Raw genomic sequence first — 27545 nt, 5'->3', positions numbered from 1 at the left:
TAAGATTCTGATTTAGTTACATTTAAGATGATTATATATACATGGTCACATTTTGTCTGTTATGTGGTTCAAACTTGGGTATTATTTGAGAGCAGATGCTTGAGTATGTTAGACTTGATTATCATAATTTGTTTGACTGTATTATTGATACGAATTTGATTAATTAATTGTACAGGTTGGACGTGAGTTTTCCGCGACATATATTTTTTTGTTTATGCCATACATCGGATGTCGAATTTCGTATTTGTTATCCGTAATACGACCGACTGATAATCAGTGTATCACTAATCGATAATTAATTGATAATCAGTAAATCACGCTGATGAGTAAGATATATAAATATGTAGAGATTTACTAGAGGAAGAGGGGGAGAGGAAAGAGAGATGGAAGAAAAGATAACAAGTATTAACAAGTATTATGTCTATTTTCACTGTATGACTGCCTCATATAAGTATGTTTTATATAGTATGTTCGTCAGTGTTCGATCGTATCTCTTTTATCGTAACACATGAACATATTAAATCAATTTTAATTATCATATTATTTCATGAGTTTGTTTATATGATTCACTCGAACTGCGCCTATTACATTTATAGTTTATAATCACATTTGGTTGTGTTTTGATGAATATCACACTAAAAAATTGTAGTATAAACCTCTTTCATGTGAGAATTTTATTGTGCCAATTCGAGTTATATGGAAATTTATTAGTTATTTCAAATCAGTTGTTATGGATATTATTAGTTTATTGTAAAAAATTATTTAAATATTAATAAAATTAATATTTTATAAAAAAATATATATTTAAACTATTAATCAAAATATATAATATAAATAATAATTTATAGATGACGGCCCGTGCCTTGCACGGGCATTTACGCTAGTTATTATATATAAGTCAAAAGCGGACTACTAACATGAAACGGAGGTAATATCTTGTAAGGTGGGGTTCTCATTAAGAAGTAGTATTTTGTCGAGAACTTTTAATTAAGGACTTTGATTACTAGGTAGGTAAAAGAATAAAATATTGAAAGTTGTACAATCCCGGAAGAATATTTAGACCGGAGTAAATTTGAGGGGTGTATTTAGTATAATCTCCGAAGAATATGTGGAGCGAGTAAATTTCGGAGGTGTGGATACATCTATATCGATTTGCAAATTTATCATTGATTTTTTAAATTAGCAAAAAAGTGGCTGAAAATCGACTCCACCTTTTAAAATATTAGCTATCATTAAAGATGTTACGTTTGACGTTGAACTTCATCAAGAAATATAACGAAAAGGGTATTTTCATATATTCTCTACACAACTCTCACTCACCCTGCAAACAAAAAAACAATTTGCTGTTTAGAGATTGTATTAAGGCATGAAGGATCGAATTAGCAATTCGAGGCTACTTACCAAAAGGAGCTTGATTTCAATTGGTCCCAAACAGTGGCTCGGTCGGAGGTTGCTCTCACTTTGTCATAATGCAGAGGCCTCAGTTTCGGTTTATATCCATATCATCAGCATTTTCTTTGTAGGATTAGTACCCGAACTTTTTGAAAGAGTTGGGTATTTTAACGTCATTCGTCAGAAGATAGTTGAAATCTATCTATATCATAGTTTCTGATGCGCGTTTTGTACAGTAAACCCTTGCTAACTAAATGACCCCAGCTTTCCTTCTAATTGCAAAATTGCCACCGCTTCCTTCAGCTCTTGCCCGTGCTCCTCTTTGTCCGAAAAGAACCTATGCTACTTCCCCCAGCTTCTTCGACAAGCTTGATTTGAAATACCGCCCACAGCTTCTCCACAACTCATTTCAGGTACAGTTTTCAAATATCACAGCTTACTTTTTCAATTTCTCACACACTGTCCTATCTGCTTACTTTCAATAATGTCTCGTGTTTGTTCACAGTGCTTTGATCCAATTTGTAAACCTATTACTACTATGTTTGATCTGTAAGATTCATTCTAACCTCTTTGTTCTACCTTACAGGCCGGAGATGAAGAGGATTCTTAGCGTTTATTCACGTCGGAAGACATGCTACAGGGTACTTTTGTTTCTGATTATGTCGTCTCTTTCCAGATCGATTTCAGGTAATGACGATTCTTGGCTTCTATGATTTAGGGTATGAAAATATCCATTTAAAACTTATATTGTTTTATGATTCAATTTTTATCCATTTATTGCAGTTGAATTTCGTCCGGAAACTGTTTGATGAGTTGTCCAAAAGAACAAGATCGATGAATATATCACTATTCAGGTAACTTTTGTATCTGAATATGTGGGTTTATGTCTCGGGTATCTTATTTTGTAATTGATTAATGGAGTTGGACTTATTTTTGATTGTTGTAACTTGATGTATGATAGCTTTATATTTTTTAATGAGAGTTTAGTTGTGTTTTCAAATAGTTATGTGTTTGTGTAGTTGGGTTGATTTGTTGTTTGTTTCATTTAATTGTACAATTGAGGAGATGGTGTTTACAATAATAATATATGGAAATAGTTTGTAACTAGAGTATGTTGTTAATAATTTGGTTATGAGAAATTGAGGCCAACACAAGTTTTATCTGGCTAGATCTCCTACAATTGTAATTTTAAAGAAAAATAAGTAGAAATCAATAACTGAGTGTAATGGGCATATATATAAATGCAGTGATAATCAGATTTGTACCGGTTTTGCTTCTCATAATCACACCTTTTCTTTGTACAATTGCAGACCCACTTTTAGGCATATTATGAGGAACCAGTGTACATAAGACTTCTCAGGTCTTCCATATCTATATCCCCTCTTGAACTGCTTGATTTGTGCCTGGTATGGCAGGCCCTTTATGTTAGATGATAACGTGGTTGATAACTGTAACCTTATACAGTTACAATTATTTTATATATCTTGAACACAGTGGTTGCCAATGACAGGGCTAATAGCAATAGCAGTGTCAAAAGTAGGTTTGCACGCATAGCTGTGAAATTCACTCAAAGTTGTGAAATTTGCTTTTGCTGTGAAATTTTTATGTGCGAAAAAATGGTTTGGTTTCCCCAGCAGAGAAGGCTCCCGGGGAGAGTTGGACAATGCAGGATTGAACTCCATGGTCTGGAAACAACGTCTGTGACCATCCTACAATGATCGAGGTGATATTTTATTATGTTATAACAAAAACTTTGTCTTTTAAGTTACATAGCACTGCTTTCTGAGTTTGTATATTGTTGGCATAATATAAAACTAAAGATTTAGTATTCAATCTCATATTTATATTTATATCTATCTATCTATAATTTGTTATAGTCATTGGAGTATACTGTTTTGTACTTTGTCACTATACAGTAGCCTATATTGGTATTTGCATGTGGGTTGTGTTAAGTTTGTGCCCCCTCTGATTATATTTAGTATCTCTAAAAATGTTACTCATTAGATTATTATGAACATGGAATCATGTTTGTGAGTCATCAGCCAAGATTCATTTGTAAGTATTTTATATAATTGCAATATATTTTAAGCACCTAATTTTTAATATTTATGTTCATTTAATTTTGAATTGCACTATATGTTCATTTGCACGATATGTTAATGATCTGATTTTTCATTGCATTTCTTATTTAAGTGTGAATTGTAGATTTGGAAGTACCGAATATGTGTGAACTCTTAATTTATGAATTGTAATTTGTTCTCTAACTGTTTGATATAATGCACATGACTGATGAGCTTTGCGCTGATTTGTCAGCTTGGCAACTACAATTCCTTTGAGGGTGTTCTGTATTGCAGGCCACACCTTTCACTCTTTCAGTGTTCACTCTTCAGCTTCTCGCACAAGATGTGCACATTATTCAATGCTCCATAACTGATTGCACTGATTTTGGTTTGTTGTAGCATAACTGTTTGATTAAAATCCTGTGAGAATTTATCTATTTTTTCTGATTTCCACTAATCTTATTCGTATTTGTTTGTTTTGCAGTTTGAGATGTGTGAATTTGTTGAAATCATACACCAGGTATTTCTGCATTTCTTATTCTCGAGATCATTATAATCGATGATTGTTGGAATTTTCTTGATTTGATTTTTTAATGCATATGTATTGTTTGATGGGTTGTGCAAGAGAAGCATCTAAAATATATAGAAATGTGATAGACTAAAATTTTTCGTTAGTTATGTATAAACTGAAGATTAAGGTCAATGAGTTTTTGCAGGCTAGCCTTCTGCTGAGTGTTCACCCCGAGAACTTAATTTCTTTGGTTGGCTACTGCAATGAGGATTTGAAAATGGGAATCAAACTAATAACGAAAAGCTTTAATGAGAGTTTGAGTGTGCCTAATTAAACTATGTTAATTATTAAATGTTAATTTTTGACTTTGTTGTAGTTATTGTGGTATTGACTGGAATTAATTGGAAAGTATTGCTAGATACCTTCTCCTAATGAGGATAGAACATACCTTTTTGCGGAACTGCCAAACTGAAATTAGCAATTGAAGTTCTATGCTAGGTTGAATAAACTTTAGTATCTAAATATGGTACCATGTTGGCAAGGTGAATAGACGAAGCGATGGAGCACCTTACACAGGCTATCTTGCTCAATCCTGCATTAGCTATCAGTAAGATTCAAATGTAGCTGAAATTGGTCATGTATATTAATTTATGTCGTTGCACCATGACAAGTTTGTTTTCTGCTGTAGCCTCCTGAGTCTATGGTGCCAGACCCTCACAATTTAGAGTTATTGCTAAAGGTACAAATTGCTCCATGGCTGTTAACTCTGCTTAAACTTTTGTAGGTGTCTCACTGTATGTTGCTAATCTGCAGGTGAACGGAGAAATTTGGCAGAAAAGATCAACTGCAGATATGATATTTAAGATACCATTTCTTATAAGCCACATAATTCACTTATGACTCTTATTGAAGGAGATTTTATACTAACAGGTAATATTACACAGAAGTCTGCATCTTTATGAGTAATTACTGAAGATATTGAGTGCATTCTTCTAGCTCCATGACATAATCTTGCAGCAACCCCACAACTTATTGCCACTTTTTGAAGTACGTATAAGTTCATTAATGAATACCAGATGAAAGTTTTTATCCCATATGTATCTGCACTATTTTCTTCACAAAATATCATTCTAGACTCACATAATTTGAATAATCACAGTACAAAACAACGAATAGCAGTATAGCGCGCGCACACACACAAGGTAATGTAGTATGTAGAAGATGTTTTACCTTTAAATTTTAATCTCGGGATCATGACAGATCGTCTTAGACAACGTTATTTTACCACATCCCCCTGGAGCTATAATAAGAAGATTTCAATGCTGGATAACTTAATTAAACTATTGACTAAGTGTGGATCTACAAGAGAATGATTTATGGTATTAAAAGAGCGAGCTAAAGCAGGGGCAAAGTTGATAGTGTAATTAAACATTGTTTACCTGCTTGGGAGCTCTTTAACAATTTAAAGTTAGTTTTTAGTAGAACCAGGAACTTATAAGCAAAGTCGGGTGAAATTTATGTTTGGATGTTTAGATTGTGGTTTTTGTTATTGCAGATCCCATTAACTACTTTAATATTGATAAATTGAGCAAATTTAATATGCACAAGACTTCTGGAAACTCATCTTATATATTTATCTAAGCAAAAGCTGAAAATATTCACTCAAGTTGAACATATACAGGTACAGGAATCCGTATATTCAACTATAGTGAAATTCTGCTTGAAAAGTTTGCATAATTCAATTGTATATGCAGTTCTCAAGGTCTATGTTAAAGGAAACTGCTGAAGATGAAGCTGCTGTCAATTTCCTGCTTGACGAGGTAATCTTCGCTGCAGGGACACGTCTTGATCCAATTCTTTTGGATTCTCCAGTTTTGGACAATTGACACAAACAAAGTTGGCAAAGAATTCGGAAGGAATTCAAGTTTCACCTTAGTCAGCAGCCCTACAAAAGTTGACTTCTTCCATATTACCTGTGCTATGCATGATGCGTTAATAAAGTGACTTAATTTTAATGTCTAAGAGTTTTCAAAAGTTTCCTGAGCACGTCTATTTTTTCACTGTAGTAGAGAAGATACATATTTGTGTGTGGCCAATTCTTTTCTATTACATTAATTTGTATTACAGATTTTCACTGAGTTATTTTTAAATTTCCTTTGGCAGATTTTGTTGTTGGATGAGCCCACAAGTGCTTTTGGATCCGATATCAACTCTATACATAGAGGATGTTTTAGTGAAGCTGAAGACAAATCAAGAAATGACTATTATTATAGTTTCTCACAGCATCAAACAGATCCAGAGAGTTGTGGATGTCAAATGGAATGGACTACATTGGAGTAATATCTCTTTCACTGATAGAGTAGTCCTAAAACACGTTATAGGATTTTATCATTTTAATTTTTTTTGGTTAGTTTGCAGGTTCGTGTTATTGCATGATTTGAATAGAGTAGTCCTAAAACACGTTATAGGATTTTATGATTTAAATGTTTCTTGAAAATATTTCTCAGGATGTGGAGACAAAAAAATACTTATAACAGATATTTAAAAACAATCCTGCCACCGTTGATACTTACTGGCACTTGATTTATGAATGGACACAAGCTTGCCATGTTGCCGTTCTTTTTCTTCTCTCCATGCTGCATTATAACGCCACGTGCACTACACATACAATACAAAACACATACAAGAGAGCATTGAAGAAAATGCAAAGCTTTTGGGCGAAGCTTTCTTGCCGCCTGCAAGGACGAGCCACCACCTGCAATTTGTAATATATTATAATTTTTTAACAATTCAAATTTCAAAATTCAAATTAGTGTGTAGATTAGTAGTTCTACATATTTCTGTGCTTCCTAATTATTACATGGTTAACACAACTTGCTGCGTAATTATATTTTGCTGACCCTGAAAAATATATTTGAATGGCATTGATTACCCAAAATCTTTTTTTGTTCATTACATGTATGTTTTTTAGCTCTTTACTTGACTATAACCTGTGTTTTTGTAGGATGAAGGGGATTCCACAAATTCGTGGCACCTGTTCACCTCTGGCGATATGGTCCAAGGTTTAATTCTTGGAATTTTTCGCCTTCTGATTATTGTTTATTTCATTCGCTAATATTTTTAATAAAACTTGCAATATTTTGCCTTCTGAATAATGTTATCCTTAATCGCTGATGTTTCTTATGATTTCTGTCATTTCGTGGATAATGATAACATTGGTTTATAGCTTATTTTCCCCTCTGTTTTATGTGTTCAACTTCATAAAACAATTTCTTAACGGAATCTTCATTTCAGAGTGTCCCACTGCTAAAGATCCCGTGTTTTCTGAGGATTCTAACAATGTTTATTCTTATGGTTAGTATGTCATGCATGTACTTTCACAATTTGCCTGCTTAACAGAATGTGTGAAACCCAGCATAATCAAGTAATCTATATGTCATTTTTACATAGGTCGGGAGAAAGCAGAAGCAAGATCACTAAAGCAAGAAGCAGAGAAACCTTTAAAGCAAATATTAGCCTGTGAAGATAGATTAGTCAGTATGGATGCTTCTCTGAAGGAGTGTATGCAGCAGTTGCGTTTTGCGCGAGAAGAGCAAGAAAAAAGGATTTACGATGCTATCCGTAAATCAAGAGAATATGAAGAACATCCATTATCCTGCTATATCCTTTAAATTTTATGAGAAGAATTTTAAGAGAATATGAAGAACTGATACATTGTCCTGCTATATCCTGCAGAGAAACTTTTAAATTTTTTGTTATGATAAAATTATATATACCTCAAGATAATTTTTTATGTTATCAATATTTATTGACAGTGTCATACTTATAGCGATAAATCATTTATGAAAATGAATTATTAATGACGTGTTTGATGAAATGCATTTATAATAAGAGTCTTTGGATCTTAGAATCTTTTTGGCTTCATACAGTTTTGGACAACTCAGTGGTTAAGAGTTTATCCTTTGTCGTCCCAGGTCTTCTGTCGTCTCAGGTCTTAGTTTCGATCCTGACTCACTGAAGAATATCTTAGAAATTTTATTTTGGTTAGTTAACATCTCGAATAGAAGCTATAAGCACTTTTTTGTAGATAATCTAAATGGCTCATTGTATCTTATTATGATATATAAACAAATATTAATTGTATAAATTTGTGATATATTAGCATTTTGTAAAAAAATTAAATATTATCTTTATATTACACTTTTTAAATATAATCAATGTATTTTTATGTATTTATTTAAATATGACTTTATAGGTGTTAATAAATAGAAGTTGAGGTATCGCCGAGGGCGATGCCGGGAAGTTGTTAAAACTAATATATTTTAATTATAATAAAATTATATATATCACATGATAATTTTTTATGTTATCAATATTTATTAACAGTGTCATACTTATAATGATAAATCATTTATGAAATGAATTACGTTTGATGAAATGCATTTATGATAAGGGTATTTGGTTCTTACAATTTTTTCGCTTCATAACTAAGTTTGTAAGCAGGAGCACGGTTGGATAACTCAGTCGTTAAGAGTTTATGAATTAATATCCCACTTTCTGTAATCCCTATACCATATTACAATGCTATATGGTGCTCAGTACAATCCAATTGCTAAATGTCCAAGTTATTTTGTCGACTAATTCTTTTTTAAGACTTAGGAAAAAATGTGGTAATTTTATTGAATGATTCTGCAAACTAACGGATTTTTTGCATGTACGGACTCACTATGATGCATTTAGATATGCTCAAGGTTCATTACTTTTGTGTGTTTTATGGATCTTTAATTCTCATTAGTGAATAAGTGTTGTGCATATTAAGTTTTGCTCGCAGTGTACATAACATTCAATCTCCCAAGGTCTCATATTCTACTTTGTAGACAACTTCAAAATGGCTGTAGTTGCACTTGCACCCAAAAATGAATCCAGTGCAAAAATCAAGGAGATGACCGATTTGTTAAAAATGTTTGAGGATGCAGGGTGCAAGGGAACCAAGGTCACATCAACTGATTTTATAAGGTCTTTGTATGACTTACAGGTACTTGGATACTCTACGCAAATCATATGAATTCTTATTAATGGATATAAAATGTAATCTTAGCAAATAAATAAATGGAATGTTTGACAGCGGTAAATGTTACTCCAATCTAATATGTTATTTTGTGGTTTGACAGCGGTAAATGTTACGCGGATCTAATACGTTATTTTGTGGTTTTCAGGGAAGAGAAAGGAAAATTGCCAGTCAGAGGGTATGTATTGTTTATATATTTTTTCTTAGTCTACATTCAGATATTTTTTTTTGATAAACCGATAATTCATTAAGAAGGAAGGAACATAAGAGAACAGATTACATGACTCTGAAGACTGGCAAGAGACTGAACCACATAACTGGAGCTAAAACCAAACCTACTTCTAAAAGACCACAGCATGCTAGAAGACGAAAACAAACAAGACTCTGGAACCTAAGACAACGACCTTAACTAGAAGACAACTTAGCATTAGAGGATCCTTCATCCAGTTTATCAAAAGCCAGTAGAACCTCTTCGACATCCATGAGCTCCAATTTAGGAGATGAGAAAGAAACTGATACTTGTAAACCCATATAACCATAAGCTGGATTTTCGGCATCTGCATAAAGGAGCTGATCTTCTGCAATGTTCAAGTTCTTAAGTTTTTTGGAAATGAGCTCCTCAAGAACATCTTTAACAGACTTACCTTCATCAGTTTTCATGTCAAAGTTAAGCACTGACTTAGCCTTTAAGCCCAGAACTGAAGATAACTCGCCGCTGTCGATAATCTGAATTGCCTCTTTCGATAGCAAGCCATCATTATTGAAACTGAAGCCAGACAGAATCTTAGCTTTGCCTTTCGAAGAGGAGGCACCTGCGATATTATGGGATGGAGGAGACAGAACCGGAGCAAATTTGAAGGAAACTTTGAGCGACGCTGGAGGGCCCCAATTAGAACCCCGGCTAGCAGAAGGGCGCTTTGAAGATCCAGGAGAAGGCAGTACAGAAAGGCGAGCCTTTTTTGGAGGAGGGCTTGGAGGGGTGGGAGGGTCATCCACTTCGCCATTACCAAAGAAACCAACATTGTCCAAAAGAACCTCAGGGAGGCCCAACCCCATGTCCCTTTCCAGATATAGGTGAAGGTCCCCAAAGAAACCAGGAGCTTCAACGAAGGAAGAATACCGCTCCATGCCATAGCTAGCCATGTAAATGGCTGTAGCATTCATTTCAGGGTTTACCAAAGAGATCCTACGAGCAGTGAGGCCTTCCTCGAAGTTGTTGTTGTGAAGAGTGTTGAACTGAGTTAAGGCATCAACTAGTTCATCAGCTACCACAATTTCATCCTGAAACCTTAACACCTCGTAGATGTCCTGGTTATCTACGTCGATATGAACTTTATGTTCCTTTAACTTAAGCGCTTCTATCGCACCAGCATGCATTCCCCATAGAAGAGCTTGACCCTCCGTCATGTTATTAAGAGGGCCAAGCCCTCCCCAGAGTTTGGCACCACTTTTTTTACGAAGAAGAACCCCAATGCTAATGGAGTTTCCATTAGGGAGAGGATGATCAAGTCGGAGGCAGTGAATGTTGAGCTTAACAAAATCAGCTGCAGGAGGGTGCCATGGGCCATCCATGAATTGAAGCAAAAAACAAGAGAATATGAAAACTGCTAAATGAACTATCTATGAGAATTATGCCAGAAAGAGGAGGAACAGGCTGCTTATATACTGGATAATAGTGCAACGGCCATCATGAATTACACCGGGAGCTACAAAAATACGGCTAAGCATGCACAAGAGATGGCAAAGGTGCATTGAAAATGAACAATAATCCTAGCTTGGAAAGGGTAGCAAGCAAAAAATCTTTTACTGCATGAATGTGATTGGCCGAGCTGCTTCCCCATGCAGAATCCAAAAAATAACGTCCAAAAGTAATTATGAATTTAGTCTAGGACTACTTGAGATAAACACAGGCTAAAACTAGGTAATTATTAAAGGCTTAGAGAACCGTTACAGATATGGGCTTAGGCCCAGTAAAAGAAACCCCCAGGTCTGTCCAGGCCTGCTTTTGCCAGACTATCAGCATCCAAATTTAATTCTCTTGGCACGTATTGGACAAAGACAGATGAATTAATAACATGGGCCAGATCTATAACTCCTCCTAAAGGATAATAGGAAGTTAAACCATTGTTAATTAGCCCAATGGCCTCAATAGAATCTGAGCAAATTAGCATTCTACCACCTCTGATTTTACCATCTAAAAATAACTTCAGAACGTAAATAATTGCCTCTATTTCTGCTTGCTTGCTTGAGAGGGCATTGATCTGCGAAGAAAAAATATGAAGAACAGAGAAGTTCCCCACCCAGATTTTCCCACCTATTGCTCCAACCAAATTGTTTGAACTGTTGCAACCCCATGCCCCATCCACAGCACAGACAACATCAAAATTATCCATTTTGAATTTCCAGAACTCCTTATTAACCTTATGATAATAAACAGCTATTGCACCTTGCGGATTAGAGAGCCACAAAGGATCGCCACTGAAAGGAATTAGTTTGTTTGCAGCCCCCCATTTATTAATTCTGGCCAATATTAAGTTGCCCAGAGAGTCCGAATTCGGGCGAGAGCCATTGAAAGTTCTCTCATTCCTAGCAAGCCAAATGGTCCAGAGAACTGCACTTACAGTAAGCTGCCAAATCGGAGACGTCCTCGTATCTTTAACAAGTAACATAAGATGTTTTAAGGAGAATGGATTTAAATGCAGAAGATTATGCTTGCACCACCATATAGACAGAAACCTCCAACATATCTTGGCAAGAGGACAAAACCAGAAAACATGGTTCAAGTCTTCAGCCTCACAGCCACACCATGAGCATGATTGATCAATTGAATTAATACGAGAGCTAATAAAAACTTTGGTTGGAATGATCTCGCGCTGGATTTTCCATAGAAAAATAAGCACCTTAGGGGGGGCTTTGATTCTCCATAAGATCTTCCAGAAGGAGTCATATGCTACTGGAGGATGCAAAGAGGTGCTCAACTTAGAGAAGCACTTGGTAGAAAATTCTCCATTACTAGGAAGCCAACACAGATGGTCTTTAGTGTTTGATTCTAACCGAGTGGCCCAAACAATATCATTTATATGCTCAATGCAAGCATGAAAGTAAGGGGTTCTGAAAGATAGATTAAACAGTTCTGCATGATCCCCAGATTTCCATTTTTGACAGAATTCCTCAACTGTTACATGGTTTAGGCTGCATGAACGATAAATGAATGGAAATTTAATCTGCAGCGGCTTATCTAGGCACCAGAAATCTTCCCAGAAATAGACCAAACTACCGCTTCCTACTTTCCACTTGAAACATAAACGAGTTAGAAGGGAAGAAGAAGTTTCCGAGGCCTGAATGGAATGAAAACTTTTAAAAATACCCGAGCACCCTGAACTTCTCGCTACTTCTCCCAGATTATAATGAACTGCCGGGCCATGACGAATAGTGAGGATTTCATTCCACCACTTGTCTCTATCATGATAACATTTCCACCACCATTTAGCAAGCATCGAAATGTTTCTTGATTTAAGAGGAACCAGACCCAAGCCCCCAGCATCTTTAGGCTTGCAAATTTCGGACCATTTAAGAAGATGCATTTTCTTTTTATCCAAAGTAGAGCCCCATAAAAAACACCTTCTAGTCTTTTCTAATTCATGAAGGACTGCTGAGGGAATTGAATACAAACCAAACCAAAAAATAGGAATGCTGTCAATCGAGGCTTTCAAGAGAGTAAGTTTTCCAGCCATAGACAGCCCCTCTGTCATCCAACTATCCAATTTATGTTTTAAATTAGCAAGCAAAGGATCCCAGAATGCTAATCTATTAGGAGAAGTACCAATCTGAGCTCCCAAGTACTTGATGGGTCCCGTCCCAACTTTACACTTCAAAATATCAGACCATTCCATCATCTTATCTACAGGGTCTCCAAACCCGTAGATATTACTTTTTTGGAAATTGATTTTTAAGCCCGACGTACCCTGAAAACATTTCAAAATTCTCTTGACCCCTGTTATCGAAGCTGAATCATTTTTAATAAACAAGATAACGTCATCAGCATACTGAAGGTGGGAGATTGATTTTGAGCTTGAAGGAATTCGAACTCCTTCAAAAATACCTAAGGACGATCCCTTATGAAGGAGGGAGGAAAGGACTTCACCACAAAGGAGGAAAAGGAGTGGAGATAACGGGTCCCCTTGCCTTAAACCTCTCAAGGGCGAGAATTCCTCCGTCGGAGAGCCATTTACTAGAATTGAAATCCTAGAAGTTTTGAATATACTCGATATCCATCTGATCCACTTAGAATCAAAATTCATCCGACTCAAGACTACCATGAGGAAATGCCAGTTAACCGTATCAAAAGCTTTGGCAAAGTCCAGTTTGAGTATGACACCCTCACATCTTTTTGCTTTTAGATACGCATGCATCTCTGACATGATCATGATCCCTTCTGACATTTGCCTGCCTTTGATGAACGCTGTCTGATTTTCTGAGATTAGAGTATCCATAACTCGTCTCAAACGAGTGGCAAGGACTTTTGTAAGAAGCTTCATAGTGCAATTCATCAGGCTTATCGGCCTAAAATCAGAAATGAGTTTAGCTCCTTTCAACTTTGGTATCAAAGCAATGAAGGAAGAGTTAATCCCTCCAGGGATGAAGCCAGAATCATAAAAGTTGTCAAAGAAGTCGAAGATATCACTCTTTATCTGACTCCATAAGGCTTTGAAAACGCCTATGTTAAGTCCATCCGGACCTGGCGCCTTCGAGGCGTTCATGGAGTTTAAAGCCAATTCAATTTCCTCAAGAGTGAATTTTTCCACCAGCAGATTCTTAGAATGTTGATCCAACCTGCGAACTAGACCTTCTCCTATAGTGAACACAGCACCAGGATCTTCCCTACCCAAGAAAAGTTTGTAGTGGGAGAAGATATAGTCTCTCACCAACCTTGGGTCTTGTGACCAGTTACCATCAATTAGCAAACCATGGATGTGATTCGATTTCCCTCTTGCCTGAATGACTCTATGAAAGAACCTTGTATTCCTTTCCCCCTGCAGTTGCCAATTTAATCTGGCAGTCTGGCATAACATTGAGATTTTGAGATCATATAGATTATCTAGCGTTACTTTAAGCTCATGTTTCCGAGAATCACTCAGATCGTTCTCATCAGCTCTTTCCTGATTTTCCTCCACTTCTTTAATCCTTTGATCTAAGTTTCCCATCTTCAGCTTATTCCATGACTTAGCACTTTCTTTAATTTTCCTGAGTTTGAACACCAGGCCCTTACCTCTTTGAGAAGTCCAGCTATGACGGAGGGACGATAATAAATCTTCTTCTTTTAACCAGCAATTAAAAAACTTAAAAGGTTTCGGGCCCCAAGAGGACTTGCCCGACTTGACTAACAGAGGTCTATGATCTGAAGATTTACGATGAAGACCAGTAGCAGTCCAGTTCCCGGTGGATTCCCAAAGAGCATTTAACAAGACCCTGTCCAACTTGCTTTTCCTACCTTTGGGACCAAACCAAGTGAAATCACAGTTGATTAGTGGAACTTCAGCCAAAGAATTGTCCAGCAGAAATTTGGCGAATTCCTTTGAATCTCTTTCTCGGTAAGAGCAATTAGCCTTATCATGCTTCGAAAGAACTGCGTTGAAATCTCCTATGACCGCTTGAGGAATATTCGGAAAAGAATCCAGAATACTCGAGATTTCCGCCCACATAACAACTTTATCCCTCACTTTCTGAGGGGCATAGACATTGATGCACAGAAATTGTTCACCTGAATGAGCAATTGTACCCAGTACCATTATCCAGTTCCTTTTCACCTCAGTTGCCTCAACCCTGATCAAATTACTGTCCCAAATAGTGATAATACCCCCTGATAGGCCAACTGAGGCCACCTCTACCCATGCTACCTGCTTTCCTGGCAATAGAGCCATGACTTCCCTTGACTTCCATTTCAAGCATTTAGTTTCCTGCAGACATAGGATTGCTAGATTCTCCCCTGAAAAAGAAGACTTAATATGATATCTATTAACTTTATTATTTGCACCCCTGATATTCCAACTTGCGATAACTATACTATCCATGTTGAAACAAATGAAATGAAGAAGAGAGACCTAGTCACAGAGGTTATCCCTGATAAGTTTCATAGAAGCCTCTAAATCCTGGGTTGGAATTAAGCCCATCATAATTCCCGTCTCGAAAATAGCTTGGGCTTCATCTAGATTTTCCATACCTTTCCCAACCTGAATCATAGGTAAACCTGGGCCCTTATGATATCTTTTCTTTTTCGGCACCTTAAGAGATTTATTATCTCTTTCTTTACGTAGTGACCTAGGTCTTCCTCTTTTTGGTTTGATTTTCATTTTTGCAAGGGCATGCATAATTGAATTGGGAACTTCCCCCTGGACCTTTGATTCATGACCTGACTCATCTTCAGTTAAAGATAAGATATGAGAATCATCTTTACCTGTAGCAGAAGAGACCGAAAGAACAGGCCTTGGCTTCCAGTTAGAGATTTCCACAGGATGTTCATCATCCGACTGGATTTGAACTTGGGCATTGTTATCGTTCTCCTCCTCTCCTAGGATGTTGTTCGTTCTTGGAGTAACCGGATCCATCTGCGACTCCTCAACAATGCTCCCTTCTGATCTAATCAGAGAAGTGTTCCCGTTAATAACTTCTCCTTCATTGATCTCTGCACCACCTGGAAAAATCTCTACTGAAGGCGGAGTGGCAGCGTTATCATAATTCGAGTGGGAGGAACTAGGCCTGTATATCTGCTCCTCTTCTTCGGGAAATGGTGAAGGATGAGTAACTTCTTCTACCACATGGTGACAAACTTCCACCAATCTTACCTTGATATCTTTACCTTCCAAAACCAGAGAACGAGTTGAATCAATATTAGAGACCTCCCATGTTTCTAATAGAATCCTAGGATTCCTATATATACCACGATCATCTGGCCCTAATTTCCAATTCTGTATCTTGCCTAACTTTCCCACAATAAATTCCAGGTTTTTAGATGACCAACCCACCAGAGGCAGGCCTCTACATTCTACCCAACACTCCCTAGACGGAACTAAATTCTCCCACTTCACTTCTTCTACTTTGGAAAAACCAATTTCCAAAAATTCTTTATCCAACCGATCTGTGTTATCTTCATCCTTAAAATGAACCAGAAAGTTTCTCGAACCCAGTTGTTTTACCTCTATCTCATCAAAACCAAACCCATACAAAATTGACTCTGCATCTTGTCCCGTCATCGGAAGTGCTGATTCTAGCAGTAAGCTTGCCTTCAGATTATCTATTAAAGATAAATCAGGTTCTAAATAAATATTGTCCGAAATCTTGTTGCTACCAATCTTTATATCTGGCGAGATCGGGTGAGGATCCTGTCTAGCCTCACGAGCAAAACTAGGACTGGAGTAACGCCTATTTGTCTCCTGGTGGGATGAAGACGAAGACACGCCTTGAACTTTCCTATTTTTCCTTTGGTTATTTTTGGCCGGCGCCAAGGTCAACTTACCCCCTAGAAACCTCTTCCCATTTACTTTCCTGATAAAAGATTCGGCATCATTGACACTCTGGAAAAGCACAAACCCGTATCTCTTACCTCTTTTATCTCTATTCTTGGGCAATGTGATGTCTCGAATTACCATTCCTTCTTGTTTAAACAATTTCCAGATGTCCTTTGTTTGTGTGTTATCCGGGAACCCAGTAAAGTAAACTGATCTGCTTCCGTGAAGACTAGAATTCCCAATTGGCAACGCTGCGGGTCGAGAGATATTCCTAAGATCGAGCTTCTCATAGTCCAACAGAGCTTCCTTGTAGGAGTTCCTAGATTCCATAGGACCCGGCTTGAAGTGGACATCCCCAGCTCTGTTACTACCCTGCTTTCTATTGAGTTGTAGAGATTTATAATGAATCTGGTTAAGCGCCATTCTGATCCCTTCCTTATCACCTTTCTCAACCATATTCATGACGTTTTTATCAACTAGATGAGAGTAGTTGGAGATGAATTGGAATAAGCTATCATCAAGATTGCCACCTTCCACCTCACTGTAACAGCGAATATTCGCTCGCTCCCACCACCCATTATTAAGCAAAAATCTTTTAACCGACCTTAAACAATCCTCATCTCCTCTTAAACACCCCTGTAGCTTTGATTGATTAATAACCCTTTTGAGATAGTTAATCCTTGCTATTGCGACTCCAAGAAACTTGAAGTTACCCTTCTCTAACGTCGTCTTCATATCCCATTCTAGAAGAAACCAGTGCCTTAAAACTTCCTTCACTTGCTCCTCCACCGATCCGACCCGCTCTTTTCCTGCGTTGCAAAGATGTGAATTAATCTGACGAAGCCCCAGTTGGTTGGACTCGGCGCCTGAGCTAACCCTAGATCCCCTTTTGCTCCCCATCTTTCCCAGTGTCTACATTCAGATATATGTATTCCGTTGGCAGATTTTTGCGTGGAGTTCTATATTCATGCTTCGAAATCAGAATGGGCTCTCAAAGGCTGGCTTAATGTCTACGTACTCATGCAAGCAGACTTTATAGGAGCAGATATAAATGACAATGTTGTTAATCAGGTCACTTTCAAAAAATATTACTTTTCATATATCAAAAAATATTACATAATTTTAGAACGTAAATGAATTTTATTTACGAATTACATTTTATAAATATTCAATTATACAATGACATTGTGTTGAATCTGATTTTTATTTTACAAAGAACTTTTATTTTTGTAAGTACACAATGTATGTAAATTATTAATAATTATAAATTATAAATTATTTGATCAAAACTGAGACGTTGCTTGGCTATATAATTATTTTGATTATAAAATATTAAAATATAAAATATTCGATTAAAGTGCGAGGCGTCTCCGCCCGACGACGCCGAGGAGTACTTGATAAAATATTATTTTTCATATACCAAAAAATATTACATAATTTTAGAACGTAAATGAATATTATTTACGAATTATATTTTATAAATATTCAAGTTATACAATGATATTGTGTTGAATCTGATTTTTATTTTACAATGGACTTTTATTTTTGTAAGTGCACAATATATGTAAATTATTAATGATTATAAAATTTTAAATTATAAATTATTTGATCAAAATGTAAGACGTTTCTTAGCTATATAATTATTTTGATTATAAAATATTAAAATACAAAATATTTGACTAAAGTGCGAGACGTCGCCGCTCGGCGACGCCGAAGAGTACTTGATAAAATATTACTTTTGATATACCAAAAATATTACATAATTTTAGAATGTAAATGAATTTTACTTACGAATTACATTTATAAATATTCAAGTTATACAATGATTTTTGTGTTGAATCTGATTTTTATTTTACAATAGATTTTTATTTTTGTAAGTACAAAATCACAGGTTATATTTCTTATTTTTTATAATTCAACTGTTATTTTTGTGCTTATAAAAGTTTTTAAGTAAAAGTAATAAATATAATAACGTCATATTATGTTGTAATAATTTTCAAAATTTGATTAATATTTTAAATCTTATTAACCAGAAAAAAACTAAATTCTATCTATCATTTTAAAATATTTTTATGTATACGAATACTTTTTTATGCAGTTTCAATTTCTATGCACTTTTGAAAACCAAAAAAGACACCAATACTTTTTCTATTGAAAATATTTTATTTTTATATTGAATGAACTTTCATCAGTCTAACAAAATCAGTCTTTTAATAAAAACATTATATATATACCAAATTAATTATTTAATTTTATTAAAACTATCATCCAAATATGAGATAATAATTTATTTTTCAAAGCAATTTAAAAAATGTAGAAGCCCAGCAGCGCGGGCTTAAATACTAGTATGAATATGAGTTGAAGCCTATCATGACGGAAGTAGCGGAGGGAGTATACGGAAGAAAAGGCTCACTCAGCCAAATTTTTTCTTCTTGAAACTCTCTAGAATTTGGTTAGAACTTTTTCGAAAAATACAATTATATCCTCTTTTATGTTACTCCCGTTGGGGTTTATTTAACAGGAGCCAACATTTTGAAAGACAGAGTCGATTTTCAGGCATCTTTATACTAATTTTAAAAATCAACCACATTTTTGTTATAAATTGGTTTAAAATGTAGCACATCTCTGAAATTTACTCTATCTAGCTATAAGTGGGATACTTCGCAAATGGTAGCATGGATGGATATGGTTCTTAAATGGTTATCAACGATTGGGAATTGATCATTGAGATTAAGTTGCAATTACTAAAAGGCTCAAACAGTAACTAAATTACAGGATCGTAAGTTAAACATTTGATCTGCAATTTCAGAATATCGGCCTTGTGCTAAAACTCCAGGCCGGAACAAGGAGAGTTGTACAATACATATTTGAATAACCTGATTTGTTTTATAAGTCCTGAAAGGATGTAAACTTTTAACTTTTAGCTTTTAAGTTGAGCTTATGTCCGAAATCAACAATAACTCATTTTAGGCACCATTAGTGTTTCGAAAGGTTTCTCGGACGAGACCCTCGCACCTATATATGTTCTCATCCTTTTATGGGCTAACTGTTTGCCCTCTTCCTTCCACAGTTCAACTACCCGAATTAAGGAATTGTATGATGATGTACATCTACCCGAATTAATAAATATTATCAAGCTTTATATATATCAGACAGCTAACTTGGGGTCGATATCTGAACTTAACGACAACAACATTACGTGCCGCTTCATGCAAAAACAAAATTATGCTAGTCAACTATCAGGGTTACACTAGTGGGGTGTTACTTTATACTCCCTCCGTCCCTATTTACTTGTCACTTTAACTTTTTGCACGTGACTTAAGCTGATTAAAAAACATAGGGGCCGTTTGGGTTAGCTTAAAAGAAGTGACTTCTTGCTTAAATTAAAGAAGTGGAGTAGAAGTGAAAAGTAAAAAAGTTAATAAAGTGTTTGGAAAAGAAGTAGAAACTCTGAGAGAGAAGCTAGCATTCTCAGCTTCTTAAAAGTGCTTCTACTTATTTACACAAATGGGTCAAGAAAAAAAGAAGCTAGAAGTAGGAGCCACTTCCGCTCCACAAACTGGCCCATATATAGTTCCGCTCATTATTTTTAAAATTTTCTTTTTATGAATAAAAATATAAACTATAAATTTTAATTCACAAAAAGAAAATTTTAAAAATAATGAGCTGAACTATATTTTCTAATCACTTTAAATTATGTGCAAAAAGTTAAAGTGACAAGTAAATAGGGACGAAGGTAGTATTCTAAAATCGTCATCACCTCAACGAGTAGAAGGCCAGAAGTCAAACATAATCACGTATATATGAGATCCCAAATAAGAAGCTTAATGTTTGACTAATCATTACTCGCTAATTAGTTGCGTCTACTTTGAACTATTCAAAGCATAACATGCTAGTATCTCATAAAATACTGTAAATTAACAGATCGATTTGATACATCAGGAATAATATATCTTGTCCTAGACTTTCTAGCTTAACTAAACCCTAGCTATAAATATGTAGGAGTCGTTCTCTAGCTAATTCTCAGATTCACATCATTAATCTTCTGATATGTCTTCTGAGGAGGCCTCTTCAAACCAAGGTGGAGATGATGTTATTCAACCATCATCTCAGCCCAAGATCATCGCTGCTGATGCAACTACCGAACCCATCGTAGAGAGTTCGAAGCAAGATAAAGACGTTATCAATCCAGTGCCCTCGAAAACAAAACTGACTCATCACGTAGTGGAGCCTATGAGCCGAGGCAAATTTAAATTCACCGGAGTCGATTCGGTGGATCTTTCGGAAGTTTCGAAATGCGGGTGGTGCTGTGTAGGACTGTGTACGTGTTGCACCGCATGTTGCGCGTGTCTGCTTTGTCTTCCCTGCCTGGCTGTATCAATGGTCTTGAATTGCTTGATGTGTCCGGTGAATGCTGCTATCGCTTGTTGCTGTCCCTCGAGAGCTCAACCTATTACCATCCGAATTGAGGACTTTAAATCCTTTCAATCCTTGTTTGATTAATTATTCCTTGTTTCGTAAACAAAAACGGGAGCGAGTGTGTTGTAATATGCATGTCCTTGAATAAGTGCCCTGGCTTTTTTTATTTTTTCGGTTGTTCGATAATTTTCGATTCTGGGGCATATGGATTGAAAGCCTGATAGTTTTCTTATTGAAATATGAATCTTTTTAGCATATTTCTTATGCTTTGCATACATTATATCTCTTTGATCGCTCATGTTCCACTCCCCCCTCCCATGGGCCAACGCACCCTATTCTGAGTAAGGTGTGACAAGCTGATGTTAAAGGCAATTCCATGCGAAAATTTTGCGACTTGTGGATCACTCGAAATTTTCATTTTAAGAAATCAAAGGCAGATATATTACATAGAGTGGATATTTGATAGGGCCCGAAAACAAGAGGACATTGAAAATCATTTATTTTTTCTTATCATTGCATATGTATATCCAGGTCGTATATCTTTCACATGACTAAAATATAATTATAAAATTATTATTGCTGTATATCGAGTCACATATTTATAATACTTTCCGCATGACTAAAATACAGTGGTAAAATTTAGATGGTCGAGACATTATATAACAGTACAAAGTCATGCTTCTGCAGCAGGGATGATATATGTGATTATGGATAAATAAGATGGGAATGATGTACAGCTATAAAGGATAAGAATATAGTAAGTGATTGATTAATTGAAATTTAGAATATAATTTATTTTGGTGATTGTACTTATAATTATATTTCATTTTGATGGGTAATAAGTTCAAGACATTTTACGGGCTTAAGGATAAATCTGACTAGTATTCTCTGAATGGTTAGAATCTTTGGAAGAGTCTTGTTTGAACAATAATATCTCAATAAATTAAAATTTTTGAAATAAATATATAATATCTAAATTTTTAATATTTAAGCAAATTGGGTTAATTTATTCAACATGTCTTAGAAATATAATATTATCAATATAAACACTTTATAATATCTAAATAAGTAATAATTTGAAAATACATCATTCTACTTCTTCAATAATTCTAAAATTTATAATTACTATTTAAAAGTAATAAAGATACTTAGTTATTGTAAGTAATAATTATTTTCTCGCGGGCATAGTAATTAGATAATTTCAAATGTAATTTTTTAATAACTAGTTTATATTACATTATTGATTCTATTAACTAATAATTATGTAAAATATATTAAATTCTTTTGACAAGAGCACCTGGCTAAAGTTTAATGAAACATGCATGTATCATTTGACTCGTTCAGAATGTAAAATAATAAAACAAATGATCCGGAGGACTCAATCTCTCTCATCCAGTTCAAATTTTAGTCATTCCTGGGTTATCAAATGGTCCTTAGTATTGTTAAGCGCCCAAATAAAAATTATATATCAATTATTAAAAGATGTCTTAAAAATAAAAATATACTAAAAAGCATTTTAATATACAAATTTTGTTTAATCAATAAAAGAGACATTTACCTACAAGTATAATTCATGGTTTGCCTTTGTCTTTGGGATTTGTTTTAGGCTTTATCAACTGTTGTTAGGTGTTTCCGACTTTTAATTGGCCGTTGAAGTGAATTTAATGATTTCCTGGTGCCGAAGATTAAAGACAATCGAACTTTGATAACAAAACAGATCAAAGCACATTGCCAATTGCTACAACATGATAGGTCCATACCCAAAATACTCTAAATCCTACATCTAAGCTGTTTCTTCTGAACTTAATAGCTTGGCAATGAAACATAGACATGGAACCTGGGAAAAAACAGAGACATAGGACCTAGTTCCCCGACATTCCCATGCCAAAACCACATTACACACTAACCATATTTATACTTGACAAAAAGGTATCTGTTCAACGGCTCACATTCAGAACAAAGAAGAGGCTAGAACTAACATCATCACTATACCTCCAAGCTTTATTTTACTGGACCCTGAAACTGCCACTCTCACATCATCAACCACAGGTCCACACAACGAGGTCGAATCGTCGCTTCTCGTGTTGTAATAAATGCTGTAGAAGGCAATACGTGTTCTATCAGCCTTGGCTGTGAAATTTACATCAGCAGTTTGGAATGTGGCATTGGAATTAGGAGTGTAATGTATATTTTCAGCTTGGTCACCAGCAAAGGCCATAACTGCTAGTGGCTGCTTGCATTTGTCCCCAGCATGACCTAATGAAAATGATAATCTGTAGGCCTTGTTTGGCTTTGTTTCGACCATCTGCGAAATAATGCCTTCCTTGCCTGAAAGCAATTCAACTGCTCGTTTTCCTTCCGGGACGGTAAAATGGTTGGAGTCTATGTATCGGACTGCTCTATTTGATTCAACAATCCAACCTGGCAGCGACGATGTTTCTTCATCAAGGTTAGTGGGGAGTAAGACACCTAGAGATGCATTGCGGAACATCCATGGGCCTTCTTCAAAGTCACCATTAAGTACAGCATTATCTGTGAGAATTGAAGGAACTGATAAGCCCAAAAAGATTATTTACTGTATCGAATTTGCTTTCTATATCCGGAAAATTCTGAAGGAAGGTCCAAACGTATTATCCTTGCGTTATACTGCATTTATACTACATTCCTATTTGAGTCCTAGCTAGTTCTTTCTTCTAATAATACTATAATCCAATAATCCATAATCTAGTAAGCCACTATAATCAAGTTAGCATAAGTAGTGCAAAAAATAAAATCTCAGTACTTTATCTGATTTCATTTTAAAAAGATGAATTTATTTCTACCACCTATTTCTGCCATTAGAGAGGTAGAAGAATAAACCTTAAATTTTCAAGTAACTTTAGCTTAAAATTATAATTCACAAAATGCAGTCTGACTTTTATTTTTCTGAAAAAGGATGTAGTATGACTTATGAACCAAGACGAAAGAACTTCTAATTATCTTGACCGCTTGCTAAAATTTTGCACAGTAGGGTTCTTGTTTGGTAAGACTCTGCTAAACATTTTCTTCTCCAATCCTAGAAGTATGAAGTACAGTCGCATAGGTAGGTTCTGTGTATATCTCATCATTGCTAATATCTGAGTGGGATGCTTATATATCCATATGCATATTGGCATCTCTATTTCTAATGCTGTAATCCTTCTACATGTTATACTACAAATAAGATGTAAACATATGTACCTTTTTAGCTTAATGATCACAAGGTACAATTCTTTTTTTAACAAAATTTAAATATAGTCTAACCATGAAACAAAATAATAAATAAAATGACAAGTCTAACCTTTAACTTTTTCAGGAACAAACAGCTTCTTAATAGCAATATCATCAATAATAGGTCCACAAGTAGGGTCATCCTCCATCCCTGGATTTTTAAACGCAACCCGCACATTTTCTTCTTCCACCTCAACTGCCCATGCATATGTATCCCAGCCTTGTACACTATACAGCGTTTCTAAATCAATGGTCTGTGATGCAGGTGGCACAGACACGTTAAGTGACTCTAGCTGACCACAAGTTCGAGCTGCACTAAATGTGATCGAGTATATTGACCCTTTCTCAAGCTTCACTTCTTGGCTTATCTCGGCATCGTTCCCCAGGCGAAGTGCATGTTCACCTTCTGGTACAATAAGGATCATCCCACCTTGTTTTTCCCCAGATGATATGAGTTCAACTGTCCCATTTAGTCTCCAGCTGGGAATTGCTGTTGGTCCATCGGCTACGCCAAAGCCAGAGAATCCACCAGCTGGTGGTGTCTCGAAATCACCATTGATTAGAAGACCTATAAATGATCAAAATAAGTGTATACCACAATAATTAAATTAAATTTACGGGACCAGGAGGCAAGAACAACATGAATTCTAGATACAAGACATGTATTACAAGCATTAGATGTGCACACTGCACTATAAGTTATATTTTGAGCAAATGACAGCACAGATTCACTTTATTTTTAGCCATAGTTGAACCTTTTTAAAGTAATAGCCCTAGGGAACAAGGAGAAAAAAAATTCTTTATCGAGTTTATGATGATGTGACAAAGATGCAAAGGTCCATCTTGGTTTCATATATTGAAACCCAAATATGAAACCCTGTTGAAGTTGAGTGTTTTTTTTTTGTATTTGGTGCCAAATTATAGGAAATAGAACTAACTATAGCATTGCTTGTACTTGCTCTAATACTAAAGTTAATTTTAAGCAAATAACAACCTGTTTTTACTTTGAGAGTATATAGGGAAAATGAGAATCTATTAGATTTATTCTAGCAATAACAGTATAGCCCTCAGATCTGGCTAGATTGTCAGTATTGTTAAGAGCAGTGAAATTTGGATATATATATCTCCACAGAAAATTGTGGTTGGGGGAAACAGAAAACAGAGGTTTTGTCATATAGTAAGCTGAATCTGACCGCATATATAATTCCAATAAATATAGTTGTCCCATCCCCAAAATTATGAACCATATAATATGTTTCATGGTGAACCGCGTTGAGCAAGCTGTCTTCGGGACTTTTCTTCTTGTTAGGTTGTTTAAGCCATTTACAAACTGTATTTCCAAATCTTATTTTAAATAAAGTTACATTTCTCATTTGTTTAATCCTTTTAAGCATTAGAAAATAGTACATTCTCATCTTGGGAAACAGCTATGAAGTATTTGACCCACTAATTTAACAATAGCACGTTTACACACATTACGCGAGTAGCAATGTACCATGCACAAGTAAAAAATATTGGAACACAAAGCACAAAAGTCACTGCATCTAATCTCGTGTATATCTATGCTTTTTATACTACTGGAAGTTTTTTTATACTAGCTAATTTGCTTTGAGTACTGATTATTATAAGCAGGTGATTATCTCTTGTTATGGAGCAGTACTATGACGTTAATTCGCAAAATGTGGGTTATGTTAACAGTCGATGTTTACCATAACATGGAGTTTATTATCGGAAATTTCATCTGCCTCATCTAAATCACTCCCTGCAATACTAAAGTCTATCCAATTAGATAAGTTAGCAATTAACCAAAAAGAACCCAAGTTTACAACTCTTCCTAATAATGGACTAGAATTTACTAATCCAGTAAGATGGGTATAATGTTTAAGGGCTGATTGCAAGAACATAAAAAAAATTTAAAAAAAAATTGCACACATTTCAACTCCACATGCCCACAAATACCAGTACTATATATAGAGTATTTACAGTATAATTAATATTATCTCTCAATCAGAGAAAATAACAGCAGACTACCCCACTTTGCAAGAAATTAAAAAGTAGCCCATCACCATATCCACGAGTCTCAGTATTTGCTCAGATCTCATTTTAAAGAAAGAACATGAACACCCATGAAATCAAACCACACCCATGACAATATAAGAAATTGAAACTATAACTCCCATAAACACAGACTAATCTTTTGCAAATAATAATAAAAAAGAATAAGAAGAATAGTTGTAATTTGTAGAAAAGAGAAAGAAAGAAGTGATACCATCTTCAACTTGAGCAGCAACTGTATGAGCCATTACAAAAGTACAAACTGCCACCCATTTCCATCTTGGTGAGCTCCAAGCCATCTTCAAACTCTTGTAAGTGTGTGTGTGTGTGTGTGTGTGTGTGTGTTTTTGTGTTGGGAGTTTGAAGAAAGAGTAGACAGAGCAAGTGTGATTTTATAGTACAAAAAAGATTCCAAGGAAAGGGGTGTTGAGTCTGCAAAGTACTGTGTACCTCCAGTCTTTTTACTAGCTGTACACATTTGCTTTTTCTACATTTGCAGGATTAAAGGGATCAGACTATACTTTATTTGTGGTTTAACCCAAAACATATTTAATTATTTAAAACATGTAAACACAAAGATTTGAAAAAATTAAGAAAAGAACAAAGGGTGTTCCCACCACTGGGGTTCACACTCAATTTTCTTGCACATTCTTCCGTGTATTGAGAACCGGGACTGGTCCACCGCCGTTGTTCCTCCATTATCAAAAGTTAATTCCACTCCCTCGTTTACTCATTTTTGTACAAATATACACCGAATTTCAATCAAAATATTACAAGTAGATGAGATTCTATTTCCCTATAGTGAAATTACTCCAATAGTCAACTTTAACAAACGATAATTGAACCCCATATCAAATCAGTAACTTTTGTTTCTTAGAGCATCTCCAAAGGGATCTCTAAATGAGTTTTTAACTTCAAATTTAAAGAGTAATGCAAGAAATAGAGCTCCAATGGGCTCTTTGAAGCTCTTTAAAAAATTAAGAGCTCGTCATCTCTCCTCTATTTTAAAGAGTATGTAGGAGCTCTTAACATTTTTTCATGAATATAATATTACCTTCCCTCCAACTTTACCACCAACATTTCTTTCTTTTTATTTTTCACTCTCATTTATATGAATAAAATATGAATAAGGAGTAAGTCTAAAGAGGAGCATTGGAGATAAAATCTTTTTCAATGTCTTAATTCAGTAGAAGCCAATATTATATAATAATATTTTAAAGAGTGATTTAAGAGCCCCATTGAAGATGCTCTTGACATATACAGCAGGAGGGCAACTCGTAGTCTCC

General features: G+C 35.4%; 2 protein-coding genes across 31 annotated transcripts; one reads left to right on the top strand and one right to left on the bottom strand.

The window, feature by feature from the left end:
• The first annotated feature begins 1650 nt into the window (after window positions 1–1650).
• On the top strand, window positions 1651–7783 carry LOC108209271 (filament-like plant protein 7). Of its 30 annotated transcripts, none has more exons than XM_064088200.1 (14): window positions 1651–1805; window positions 1979–2079; window positions 2176–2246; window positions 2703–2798; window positions 2903–2928; window positions 3030–3115; window positions 3937–3972; window positions 4506–4570; window positions 4652–4702; window positions 4777–5783; window positions 6127–6299; window positions 6968–7025; window positions 7258–7317; window positions 7414–7783. In XM_064088200.1, exons 10-14 carry the CDS (start codon window positions 5712–5714, stop codon window positions 7441–7443), a joined length of 393 nt encoding a protein of 130 aa, XP_063944270.1. In that variant the 5' UTR covers window positions 1651–1805; window positions 1979–2079; window positions 2176–2246; window positions 2703–2798; window positions 2903–2928; window positions 3030–3115; window positions 3937–3972; window positions 4506–4570; window positions 4652–4702; window positions 4777–5711; the 3' UTR covers window positions 7444–7783. The 30 variants fall into 30 exon arrangements, with proteins under 30 accessions (XP_063944270.1, XP_063944264.1, XP_063944274.1 ...); XM_064088194.1 differs by having other exon boundaries at window positions 3027–3115; window positions 3706–3972; XM_064088204.1 differs by lacking the exon at window positions 2903–2928 and having other exon boundaries at window positions 2703–2752.
• Window positions 7784–22640: 14857 nt separating this feature from the next.
• Window positions 22641–26762, bottom strand: LOC108205738 (protein BIIDXI). Its single transcript, XM_017375783.2, has 3 exons — window positions 26474–26762; window positions 24275–24772; window positions 22641–23487 (listed from the first exon to the last, which is right to left on the bottom strand). Exons 1-3 carry the CDS (start codon window positions 26556–26558, stop codon window positions 22907–22909), a joined length of 1164 nt encoding a protein of 387 aa, XP_017231272.1. The 5' UTR covers window positions 26559–26762; the 3' UTR covers window positions 22641–22906.
• Between the last annotated feature and the right edge of the window lie 783 nt (window positions 26763–27545).

This window comes from Daucus carota, chromosome 2 (assembly GCF_001625215.2).
Source record: "Daucus carota subsp. sativus chromosome 2, DH1 v3.0, whole genome shotgun sequence".
Classification (NCBI taxonomy): domain Eukaryota; kingdom Viridiplantae; phylum Streptophyta; class Magnoliopsida; order Apiales; family Apiaceae; genus Daucus; species Daucus carota.
Note: the sequence above shows the minus strand (reverse complement) of the source record. Positions and strands in the feature narration are given on the sequence as shown.

Coding starts and splice junctions, on each gene's coding strand:
- LOC108209271 (XM_064088207.1), top strand. CDS start 5,712: ATGCAGTTCTCAAGGTCTATGTTAAAGGAAACTGCTGAAGATGAAGCT. Junction 5,784..6,126: donor TCAATTTCCTGCTTGACGAG/GTAATCTTCGCT, acceptor TTCCTTTGGCAG/ATTTTGTTGTTGGATGAGCC. Junction 7,318..7,413: donor TAACAATGTTTATTCTTATG/GTTAGTATGTCA, acceptor ATTTTTACATAG/GTCGGGAGAAAGCAGAAGCA.
- LOC108205738 (XM_017375783.2), bottom strand. CDS start 26,558: ATGGCTTGGAGCTCACCAAGATGGAAATGGGTGGCAGTTTGTACTTTT. Junction 24,773..26,473: donor TGCTGCTCAAGTTGAAGATG/GTATCACTTCTT, acceptor GATCATTTATAG/GTCTTCTAATCAATGGTGAT. Junction 23,488..24,274: donor TGTTCCTGAAAAAGTTAAAG/GTTAGACTTGTC, acceptor CAATTCTCACAG/ATAATGCTGTACTTAATGGT.